This window comes from Microtus oregoni, unplaced genomic scaffold (genome assembly GCF_018167655.1).
Source record: "Microtus oregoni isolate MIOR12 unplaced genomic scaffold, Mior012 000012F_ref0000307, whole genome shotgun sequence".
Classification (NCBI taxonomy): domain Eukaryota; kingdom Metazoa; phylum Chordata; class Mammalia; order Rodentia; family Cricetidae; genus Microtus; species Microtus oregoni.
In genome coordinates, this window is record NW_024543071.1 from 18,920,570 (window position 1) to 18,932,573 (window position 12,004).

General features: G+C 49.7%; 2 protein-coding genes across 2 annotated transcripts in view; one reads left to right on the forward strand and one right to left on the reverse strand.

The window, feature by feature from the left end:
- Positions 1–2,190: 2,190 nt before the first annotated feature.
- Avpi1 (arginine vasopressin induced 1) lies at positions 2,191–8,060 on the forward strand. Its single transcript, XM_041661775.1, has 3 exons — positions 2,191–2,372; positions 6,369–6,643; positions 7,551–8,060. Exons 2-3 carry the CDS (start codon positions 6,378–6,380, stop codon positions 7,708–7,710), a joined length of 426 nt encoding a protein of 141 aa, XP_041517709.1. The 5' UTR covers positions 2,191–2,372; positions 6,369–6,377; the 3' UTR covers positions 7,711–8,060.
- A 956-nt stretch (positions 8,061–9,016) lies between these two features.
- Pi4k2a (phosphatidylinositol 4-kinase type 2 alpha) overlaps positions 9,017–12,004 on the reverse strand; it is a 33,692-nt gene continuing 30,704 nt past the window's right edge. Inside the window, exon 9 of the mRNA XM_041661628.1 lies at positions 9,017–11,247. Coding sequence (XP_041517562.1) covers positions 11,086–11,247 — 162 coding nt within the window. The 3' untranslated portion in view covers positions 9,017–11,085. The remainder of the gene's footprint in view (positions 11,248–12,004) is intronic.

Below are 12,004 nucleotides of genomic sequence, written 5' to 3' on the forward strand. Positions count from 1 at the left end.
TGCAGCAGCTCTCGGAGTGGAATGAACACCGCTAATTGCTCTTGCGTGATCTTGCTCTTGAATCTCTCTCTCTCTACTATCTATCTCTCTATCTCCATCTCCCCAGGACTTCAAGAAAAGCGGAGAAAGCACAGTTAAGAATATTCTTTTGTTGCTTTCATGCAGAGGGACAGCGAAGATCTATACAGACTGGGATGTGGAGGGGTAGAAACCAAATTCCCCTTCGCCTTGCAGAAAGGATCCCACAATCCCAGCTAGGACATTTTTTCAAGGTTGTTTCGTTTGTTTTCAAGGTATTAGCGTTTTGTTTGAGTTTATGTGCACCAGGTGTGTGCTTGGTACCCTCAGGGTCAGAGAAAGGCACCAGATCCTCCTGCAGATGGTTGTGAGCTGCCTTGTGGTAGCTGGGATTTGAACCCAGGCCCTCTGCAAAAGCGGCCAGAGCTCTTAACCACTGAGTCATCTCTCCAGCCTCCTTTATCTCCCCACCACCTGGAACTTTGACAGAAGAGAAACTTAACTTAGAATGTCAGCTTTGAAGTGAGAAATGTCAGGAAACCTTACCATTTGCTGCCCCAGCATCCTTCCTGACCTTTCTGGATGAGAGCATAAACCACCCTCCAATGAAGGAAGCAAGCATTTCTCCAGAGCCACCGACAGACAAGTGAGAGTGGGGCACAAAGAGCTCAGTAGTAGACCACTTGCCTAGCAGGCTGGCGATCAGATGTCCAGTGCTGAAGAGGGAAAGAAAGAGTCCCATGGGTCCCCCCTGAAACTATTTCTGCCCTTTCCAACCCAACTTAAAAGATGCAGCTGGTGAGACCTTCTGAAAATGCACATTTAACACCAGGAGGAAATGAGCTAATACTTGTAGAGTACTGACTGCGTTCCTGGCGCTCTATAAGAGCCGCAGAATGCCTATCTTAAGTACAAATCACGATATTTCCCAGTTCACATACGCTCCAGGGGCAAATGCAGGCTTCATTGCCAGCCCACGCCTTCGGCTTCCCACCATGGCTACCTGGCTACTTATTTATTTATTTTCCTTTTTCGAGGCAGAGTTTCTCTGTGTAGCCTTGCCTGTTCTGGAACTCACTCTGTAGATCAGGCTGGCCTCGAACTCACAGTGCTCCTCCTGCCTCTGCCTCTGGAGTGCTGGGGTTAAAGGTGTGTGAGACCAACCGGCCTTGCTATTTATAGCGAATCTCCAGGCCTCACTTCATCTCTTTGGAGAAAAGTTCTATCGTGACCGCAGGAACCTTCCTTCCCTCTACCTTTATTCTTCCCAGATCCATTCTTCCTTGTTCTAAAAACTTCAGCGCCTTCCTTTCAACACTTATGCTCCTTCTCGTGGTTTCCAGGACCTCCCAAACATGCCTCTTCCAGCTTCACATGATCATGATGGTAGTCACAGACTAAGTGGTGGTTGGGTGTTTGCCTTCATTGCTGGGCTGTTAACTACTCCAAGGCAACGGTAGTAGTTCTGTTACTGCCTAACAAGGAAACCGAACTGGGAAGGGTCGCGGTGGAAGACGTCAAAAGATTAAGGAACTTTTAAGAACTTCTTTTTTTTTTTTTTTTTTTGAGATGACAGTTTAAAACACCAATAATATTTAAAACTTTAATATTCAATTTCAGGGCTCTCAGGATTATCTGATAAAGTATTTTCACTCAAAAAAAAAAAAAGAAAAAAAGAACTTCTTCCTTTAGGTAACAGGCCCAAACTTGCTCAGTTGCTACAAAATTTGAAGATCATTCTGAACATCAGGACCAGGTGGCTGCTGGGAGGAGACGTGAATTTTAGGAGTAGCAGGTTATGAATAACTTAACAGCAGAACAACGTGCGCAGGACACAGCCCAGAAATAAAAGGAGGGGGGGAATCATTTGTCACGTGTACCCCGCAGGGCCTGCAGCCTCCGTCGCACCCCGTGGCAGGAATGCGACCCCGCCCCGCCTGCGTGCGTGCGGGCAAAACCGAGCCAGTCCCAGTGCTGACGTCAATCAAGGGGGAGCCTCCAGGCGTGGGGAGGGCTGAGGTTTGGAGGGGAAGGGAGGGCCCGAAGGACACGCCCCTCACCGATTCTCTGCCATTGATTGGACTCAAAGAATCTCCGCACTCGATTTGGAGGCGGGCACGGGAGAGGGGCGGGGCTAGACCCGCCCTTCCCCCTCCGCAGCGGCTGATTGGCCCACGGAGTCTCAGCGTTCGGTTTGGGAAGGTTGGCTCAGCTGCTTGCTGCGAGGCTGTGGCCGAGGATTGGCTGTTGAGGAGCTCAGAGCACTTTCTCCGGGGAACTGTGGCTGCGTTCCAGGTGGCTCCGGCCAGGCTCCGGGCTGCGATCTGCCCGCCTCGGGCAGCCAAGGCAACCAGGTAGGTAGGCCACGGTCCGGCTCGGCTCTGCGCGGGAGCGCACGGCAGGACGGCCGTAGCTAGGAACTCGCCAGGTCGCAAACCCTAGATCCATTTTAAGGGCCTCTTGTTGGGCTAGCGGCCACATCTGAGCCCAGGGGCCGACTGGGCTGGGGATGGCACCCTGTACCTTCTACCAAGATACCCTTTCCCAAGCTCTTGGCCAGCTTTTTGGCCCTTGCGATCACCTTCAGGGCAGCCGCGTCTGCCCTTTTGAAAAGCCGGGGAGAGGTTGGAGTGGGCGTCTTAGCTGCCGGATCCCTATTTGGGGTCTGATGGAACTGGCTATAGGTTGACACGGATCTAACTCCCCGTGGGGCTCTGCTTTAGTTACCCTCGCTCTAACTCCAGCGCTGAGGCTGGCGTGGGAATTCTGTCTGTGGCTTGGTGGCGACCTCCAAACCCCTCAGACGCAGATGGCAGGCTCTCAGAGGTTTCCGAACCTTCTGTCCCCTGTTTCTTTTGAACATCTTCTCAGCCATCTGGCAAGAATGAAAATAACACTGGTTGAGATCGTAGACACTCGGGTCAGACCACCTAGTTAGTAGCCTAAGATTACCTATCAGCCTAGGGTGTTGAGCAGGTTACTACCAGCTTTTTCACCTGGAAAATGAGTTTAACAATAGTGCCCACTAACAAGGGACGTTAGGATGCCACCTCACATGAGGACCAAAAAGCCCCCTGAAAGGGCTGTTCAGTGCTTGACACAGCAAGAGGCTCCCTTCTGTGAAGTTAGTCATAAAACCATGGTTCTAAAGGGGCACAAATGACCTTGTCTCTCTTTGAAGCCCGGCTGGGTGGTTTGCAAGCCAGCAGTGATAACCATGGTTCTCTATGGTTGTTAATAACTTTCCCTTGGCGTCAGTTTTCATTCAACCAATATGCAGTGTAGAGAATGCGTAGTCTGCCAGAATGGACGCTCTCATATTTCATCTCTGTACCCAGTAAGGATTATTTTTCCTCTCACTATTTTGATTGATGAACAAAATGAAGTAAAGGAAAAATGAGACTTGTCCAGGGTCTCTGTGATCAGGGGACTGCCAGGCACTTAGGGGCTTGAATTCTTTCCAATTCCTCGATCGGCTAGTTTATTTTTCTGGGTCTGGAATAAGGGCCCGGTTTTCTTCTTCACTTCTGGGGCATAGATTTGGAAAGGCAGCAGTATATGGAACACAAGGCCATCTGAATGTGGGTTTCCACTTGAGGAACAATAGACTTGGGCTGTTGTCCAGAGGTATGTCTGTACAGAGTAGCAGGCCAGGCCCATAGTGTTAACTTGAGCTATAGCCTCTAGTTGTTTTAAAGCGAGTATTGCCATAACCAAGGTTATTCAAAGGTGGCAACCTGATAGGGAGAACTGCCATCCCACCTAAATGTGCTCTGTCTCCAGGGTTACCTATGCCAACTGAGACGTGATAGGATGGAAAAATTATGGAATAGCAGTGGAACTAATGTCACATGCTACAGAGAATGCGCCCACTGTACAGCTTTGTGCTTCAGTGCACTGGCTGGGTGAGGCATCAGGCATGCCTTAAATCTTTAAGAGCTGTACAGTTCTTCCTTTAACGCCTGACTCAAAATAAGTTGAACTTTGTCATCTTCAACGTTCAGTATTTACTTTGGGGGGGTTCATTCTTCAGCCAGCTGAAGCATTTTGTAATTAGTCCTTACTCATCAGCTCACAGGCTCATGCTTTTTCCATGGCGGCTCTAGAATGAAATCTTTTAATAGCCCCATGCTTTCGTTTTCCAGTTTTAAAAAGTACCATTGTTCAAGTATACACATGAGCTTCCTGGAGAAGGTTTTGTCCCGGAAATTCGGGGAGGAATCACTGAACACGGTGAATGAGACAGGAAGTGTCTTCCGATGGTATCGTGACCCCACTTTATCATTTTCCTCATGGTTACCATCTCACGCGACTTGGAACCCTAGCTTCACTCTGTCTGAATTCCAGGGTGAGGCTCCCAGAGTGAAGGGCCTCAAAATCTGGAGGTGCCAAGGCTTCCCAAGGTTCATCGGGGGTGGTGGAGGCTGGACCCAGGGCTGTAACTCAGCTCACTGGAGGCTGGCCAGTTAAAAGCCTGTCGTCCTGCAAGGTGGGTGCTGGAACTAAAGTGACCGCCAGGCCCCAGGCCATTTCCTCCTGCTGGCAGCTGCTACTTGATGATGGGACTGCCAATCTGAAAGAGGGACATCACCCCTTCTCCTATTACCCCAGGCCAGCCTAAGAGTCTACCTAGGGCTTGGCCACTTGGTAGTGTTCTCTGACTTCTGCCAGATTCTAACACTTCCATCCACTACATGTAGCAAAACAGTATCTGGCCTTCAGGGAGGCTGAGGGTAGGGAAAAGGGTAACTATGAGTCGAAGCGTTTTCTGGGACCTAATTAGTGAGACCTGTCCACACACGCAGTTCCCAGCCAACAAGGAGCAGGCAGGCAGTGTCATCTTCCAGCACAGACCCATCCCTGTCATAGCATCACTGACTCAAGACTAGTGCAGGCCATCAGCCGCAACCTGCCCCCGCAGTGGCAGGGAATCGGCCAGAGGTGATGGGGATTCCTGAGGCCTGTCAACCAGGGACAGACCCAGGGACAGAACCCTGATCCTCTGGGTCACATGCCACTCTGCACTGGGCACGGCTGCAGTCCCAGAGTTCTTTAATGGAACCTGAAGAGCACCACTGGTTCAAGGCTGAGGATGCTGTCATCGACCCTGACACTAGTGACTGGGATAAGGGATGTCACTCCTCATGGACGAGTTGTTTGCCATGGACAACAGGTGGCTCAGGGGTTTAAACTATGGGGCCCCAGCCCTTGCTTTTCCTGCAGTGGGATCGTGATGACAGTACCCGCCTTCTAGAGTTATTCTGAGGATTGATGATGCCAAGCGCACCATTCAGTGTACAGTAAGCACCCAATCTTGCCCTTTCCCATTGGCCTGAAAGTGTGCCTTGGTCACTTAGCTTCTGCTCTCACCGCACAGATCCACCAGTTCCTGGGGTTCATTACTACACAGGTTTTAACTGGGTTCTGTAAGAGTGTTTGAGAGACAGGCTTTCTTATTCCTGTTTTCCAGGTAAAAATATAGCTTTTGTGATTCTATCTGGATGTTTTCTGTGGATTTACCATAGGTATTAAGTCTTGAAAAAGAAGTGGGCTAGGATAGAAACTGGGACAGCACAGTGTGGAAACAACTGGAATAATGTGTTGAGGTGGAGGCTGGAGCAAGGGAGTGGGTAGTCATTCTGAAAGGGTGGAGTGATGACTCAGACTCTTCCAGAGAACAAAAGAACAGCAGGTGAGGGCAAGGGCTACACTGGAGCAGGTAGAGAGCAAGTGAAAGGCTCGTCTTTATTGTCACTTCTTAAAAACAAAAACTTAAAACCTGCCATCGTGTAGTCCAGGCTGTTCTCAGACTTGATATATAGCTGAGGAGGACTCTGTAGCTTTTCCTTTTTAACATTTACTTTTATTTCATGTGTATGAATGCATGTATATCCATGTTCCATATACATGCCTGGTGCCTGCAGAGGCTAGAAGTTCCCTGGAACTGGACTTACAGTTGTGAGCGGCCATGTGGGTGCCAACAACTGAACGTGATCCTGTCCAAGGGCAGCCAGTACTCTTAACTGCTGAGCCGTCTCTCCAGGCCTGACTTTGAACTTTTGATCCTTCTGCCTCCATCTCCCAGATGCTGGGATTACAGACATGCACTACCATTCCTAGTTTATGTGGTGCTGGGGCTCAAACCCAGTGTCTCATGCAAGCTATGCAAGCACTCTACCAAGTAAATGAGCTACATTCTCAGCCCCTATTCCACTCTGCCTATTTTATGGCAAATGTGTACTTTTCTGTGACTGTGTTTGAATTTTCCCCTATCCATTTTATGCCCAGCTGCTGGTTGACGCCTCTGTAGTGGCTACAGGAGTGCTTACATCTCCACCTTTTATCCTCAGAGCACCGTGATGGGGACCCCGGCCTCAGTGGTGAGCGAGCCACCTTTGTGGCAGGTTTCAACTGAGGCCCGGGGCCGCAAGCAGGCCTCTGCTAACATCTTCCAGGATGCTGAGCTGGTGCAGATCCAGGGCCTGTTCCAGCGCAGTGGGGACCAGCTGGCTGAAGAACGGGCCCAGATCATCTGGGAATGTGCAGGGGATCACCGCGTAGCTGAGGCCCTGAGGAGACTGCGCAGGAAAAGGCCCCCAAGGCAGAACCACTGCAGCCGCCTGAGGTAGGGGCCTGGGACTGAAGGAGTGAGGGAAGAGGTGGAAGGGATGCCCTCACTGTAAGGTGCCTACTGTCTGTGTTTATACTGCTATTGCATCTAAGACTATAATTATTGTTGGAGTCACATGACCCTGTGATCCCCATGAGAAGGAAAGCCCAGTCAAAGCAGAACTACCAAATTCTGGGACTCCTGGCCAGCAGAAGGGAGTATTTTTTGAAGGGGGAAAATTACCACTAGTAGAATGGGTAACGTTCAAAGGCAGGCCTGGTTAAAGCCTGTAGGGGACTACAGAGAGGTCTCAGATGGTACTGTGGAGATCCTAAGGGGAACAAGCAGTAGACTTTCTCTGCCCATCTAGTCACTGACAGCCCAAGAGTAGTGGGCCCCAGGGACCTAGGTAAACCTGGCCTTAAGCATATCACAAGTTTCCCTCTAGGATCCTCCCATCATTATAAACAGCAGAGACTGAGCAGGTTCTCAGGCCTGAGATGGCAAGTTAGTGTTAACTGCTTGCCTTAACTGATGTCATTTATTCCTGCCTTCTGCCATGAATCAAAGGCAGAGGAGGTAAGGGGAGCTTTGGTGAGTGCCCGTTCCCTGATCCAGCCTACATACAGAGTTGGAGCCAGGTGGTGGTGGCACACACCTTTAATCTCAGCACTCAGGAAGCAGAGGCAGGCGGATCTCTATGACTTCGAGGCCAGCCTGGTCTACAAGAGCTAGTTCAATTACAGGTACCAAAACTACAGAAAAGCCCTGTCTCGAAAAACCAAAAAAAAAAAAATACAGAGTTGGAAAGCTGCACCTTGTCATACCGTTCTTGGAGTAGTCTCTTTTTATCCTGAGCAGTGTTTTATAGTGATAAAACATCTCCGTGTTGACGTTGGCTTATCACACTTGTTCCCAACAGAGCACCAGAGCCTGGTTCTATAGCGGCTGACCCGCCGGACAGTGCCACTGGCACAGCGTCAAGTGAGCAGCTTGGGAACTCCCGGAGGACAAGTGCCAGAGTCCACCGAAACTGTAATAAGCCAGGTCCCACAGGTTACCTCCACCAGATCAGACACTGACCCAGTGAAGGGGTAGGGAAGGCCTCCCCAGATACTGCAGGGACTTTTGCCAAAGGGCTTATGGAGTTGCAAGAAGGTCTGAGCAGGACCCTGTCTAGGTGGTGAAAGCAGTAATAAGAATGTCGTCCTCGGTTCAGACCAGAACCAGCGTACAGCTGGGCTGCATGGCATCCCCCTGGGAGAAAAGTGCTCAGATGCAGCCTCTCACCATTCTGCCACTAATTGCCAGTCACTGTCACCATGCAGCAGCCAGCTGTCTCACACCCTTGTGCGATAGGCCAGTGCCAAGGGAAAACTTGTTTATGTGGAAAATAAAAACATTTACTTCAAGAATTCTGTGAGTCTATTACAGAAGGGGAGAATTCCAAAATAGACTTGAGCCAGGCATGAAAGGACAGGATATCCCCAGGAGATAAATCTGGGCTGGATGCTTGCATTGTACTTTCTCAACCCTTAGCCCTGGAGATCCCAGTACTACAACTTCATCTTCCAGAGGTGGGAAGTTATAAAGAAAAACGGGGTCTCTGCACTTGGACACTGGGTCCTTGGTTGTTGGGAGCATCATCTCTCAGAAGGCACCATCAAGGGCCAACCATACTCAGGTTGGATGGCACAGGACTAATCAATTGTCTTACACACTGGCACTATGGCCTGGTAACCTAGAGGTGAAGGGCTTTTCCTATTCTAAACTATGTGCTCATCAGCCTTCCCCCTCCCTGCCAACCCATACCCTCAGGGACAGTGGTGTACCTGTATGGCAAGACTGCCCTCTGCTGGCCAAGCAGAAAAGCCAACCTCTCAAATTCACCTCTACCACTAGTGGCTCTTAACCATCATAGTGCTGCAACCCTTTAAATAGTTCATGTTGTGGTGACCCCAACCATAAAATTCTTTCCGTTACTACTGTAATTGCTACTTCCATGAATCATAATGTAAATATGTTTTCTGATGGTCTTAGGCGACTCCTGTGAATGGGTCATTTGAAAACACACACACACACACACACACACATTGCAACCCATGGATTGAAAACCACTATTGTACACCTACCTAATCCTAGAATCTGACTTTAAGGAAGAGACCAGAGCAAATATAGAGTCCCTACCAGAGAAAATCTGTAACAAGTGTGCTTACCAAAGACAAGCACGTGTTCCATCAACAGACTCAGGTCAGGTTTTGGAATGTCTTAGGAAGGTACATGGTTTCCAGGAGTCAAGTCTTTGTAACTCTATAGAAACACGCCTCTTTGCCCTTAAAATTGTATTTACCTTATTTTCCTTTCCCCAAAGAAAACAGGACAAAGAGATCAGAACTGGATTTGTTATTCATACATTTGCATCGATTTAAATATAATACATACAAGTCTACAGTGCATTACAACAGGGCAGCAGCTCTCACCAACCAGCTTCCACTCCTAGACATGAGGGACAAGGCTGGCAGAGGGACGGCTGTTCTGGAAGTGCCTGACACTCTGGGCTCTTGGCACTCCCAAAGTCCACGTTCAAGGCAACCTGAGTACAGGCTTCAAGCGAGAGAGGCAGGGAAGGACGCCTGCACCCTTGCCCATCAGGCCTGGCACTGGCTTCCTCTTACACTGGACCCAATTTCCTCCTGATGGCAGAGCTGATCTGGAGTAAGACAGTGCAAAAGAGCCTGGTGGAACACCAGTTTCTCTCCAGGCACCTCAGGCTCTCTCCAGCACCCCAGTGTGGAGTCTCGCCAACAGTCTGGTGCAAAGATGTCTGTGAAGAATGTCACATACCTGGACCCCTGCAGGCTCCTGTGATCAGGAGGCAGGAATTCTCCCAAACATAGTTCTGAGGGCAGAGTCCAAGTGGGCTGGATGGGATTGTCAGGAAGGGGCAAACGACAGTGCCTTTGTCCACAGAGCATGCATATCCAGTGCTCGGAGATTCCTGTTGGCTGAGTGGCTCCTAGACTGGACTGAGCAGGGAGCACCCTGTCCTAGCTGCTGGGGGAGCTGTGTGACTCTGCTCTGCCGCCTGGATGGTAGGAGCCAGGCAGGCCGAAAGAGACACACAGCTGTGGTCCTCACTCCCTTTCTTTGGTTTTTTCAAGCCTTCAAAACAATTTCTTTCCAAGGCTGACTGACCAATTGTAGAGTGTGAGAACCCTCAGGGATACACAGCATGGGGTGTGAACACGGCTGCCTCTCAGCCACGGGTGGCCCTCTTTTTAACTCTCTCCTGAAGCCAAGTCTTTGCTTTGGTGTAGAAAGGGTTCAAACACCTGGCAAGGGAGAAGACACATGGAAGCAGGAGATGCATGTTGAGCTGGGCAGGCACTGGGGGACTGTTTGAAGGCCTCTCTTCAGAAAGCTGAGGAGAAAGCAACCCAGGACACGAAGGCAGGGAGCCGTTGGGGCACTGCCAGTTAGGAGGCAGGGCACAGGTCCCGTCGCTTTCCAGGCAGCAGTAGTAACAGGAAGAACAAGGACACTGTCCTGCCACTCATGAACTGACTGACATCCTCTACAGAGAGCCTCCCCAGGACCCAAACTGAACTCCTCATTAAAAGTTGGGAAAATAGTGAAAACAGAAACCAAGTAGAAACGGATGAAGACTGAGGAAGGACCCAGGAGTGAGGCTGTGCCAGGCTCCCCATGGAACACTCCCTAGCACCCAGCATGCACTTAGGCTAAATCAATCACCTCCACATGCTACACATCTGCTCTTAACAACAGAACTGCCGGGGCTAGCCTTCTCACTTCAGCTGAGCGCTAGGCAAGCAGCAGCAGGGCAGAGAACAGGAAGATTATGTGCAGAGCCTCGACAGGTACAGAGCAAAAGCCTCACTGCCACAAGAAGCCAGTACCACAATGTGACAAGGGGGAGGATCGATATGGCAAAAACGGAAAGGGAAGGTGTGGCTTCTGTCTGGGCCAGCGATGGGCCTCTGACACAGCTCAGTTCATGGGAGTGAACAACTGCTAGGTAGCAGAGCCTGTTTAAGCAAACTTAGGTCTAGATTAAGGGCTTCTGATGTGAGAGTATCTAATCTGGGTTTCCTATAAGCATTTGTTTCTGTTGTTTCCTTCTTTCTGATGCAGAATATAATAGGGAACTGGGATGTAGAAGGCTGTCAGGGAGATGGGACCTTCCCAACCTGCCATCAGATGCTGGGAGTTGCTCCTCCTCAGCCACCTGGACTCCTTGCCTGGATGCCGGCTCCCCAACACTGAAGGGTCCAGGATTACTCTTGTCCCTGACTGTGCTTCTCCCTGTGGATGGGAAAGCCCCGAGGGAGGCGGCAAGCAGAGAGGAAGGACCCTGAAAGGCTCTGCCGTGCACCAGCTTCTCTCCAGGCCTGCTCCCAGCCCGTCACCTGCAGGATTTCTTCTGCCCGCCTCTAGGGCTACCACCATGAAAAGAAGGGCTTCCGACTCTGAAAGCTCTGTGTGTAGGATTCGCTTGAAGACCGCTGATGGGAACGGGCCGTCTCAACAATCACAGGTGGCATCTGGACCAGGTGCAGGGGACTCTTATTGTCTTTTAGGGCCTGGGTCAAATTTAGGATCTGTATTGAAAAAAGCAAAATGGGTGAGAGAAAGTCCTAGTATTCTAAGCCTGCCTCTGCAGAGAGCACCCTCTTTCAAGTCAAAATAAATACCAATGAAAAGCCATGGAAGTAGGCTATTACAAAAGTAGGACACGGGGCTGGAGTGGTAGCTCAGCGGCTAAGAGTATCTTGCAGAGGACTCGAGTTCAGTTCTTAGCACCCTTGTCACGTGGATCACGATGCTCTGTAACTCCAATCCTCTTCTGGACCATGAAGGCACCATACTCACAGGTACAGATACAGATACATAATTTTAAATGAAAAAATTAAAATTTGGGGGCTAGAGAGATGGCTCACATTTAAAAGGCACTAGCTGCTCTTCCATAGGACCTGGGTTCAACTCCCAGCACCCACATGGTAGCTCATAACCATCTGTTATCTCAATTCCAGGGGATCTGACACCTGCTTCTCAGTCTTTAAGGGCTCCAGTCACACAAGTGGGGTGTAAAGGGGCTGGAGAGATGGCTCAGTGATTAAGAGCATCGCCTGTTCTTCCAAAGGTCCTGAGTTCAATTCCCAGCAACCACATGGTGGCTCACAACCATCTGTAATGAGGTCTGGTGCCCTCTTCTGGCCTGCAGGCATATACACAGACAGAATATTGTATGCATAATAAATAAATAAATAAATATTTTTTTAAAAAAGTGGGGTGTAGACATACATACAAGCAAAAACATCCATACAATAAAATTTAAATAATTATAAAAAAATTAAG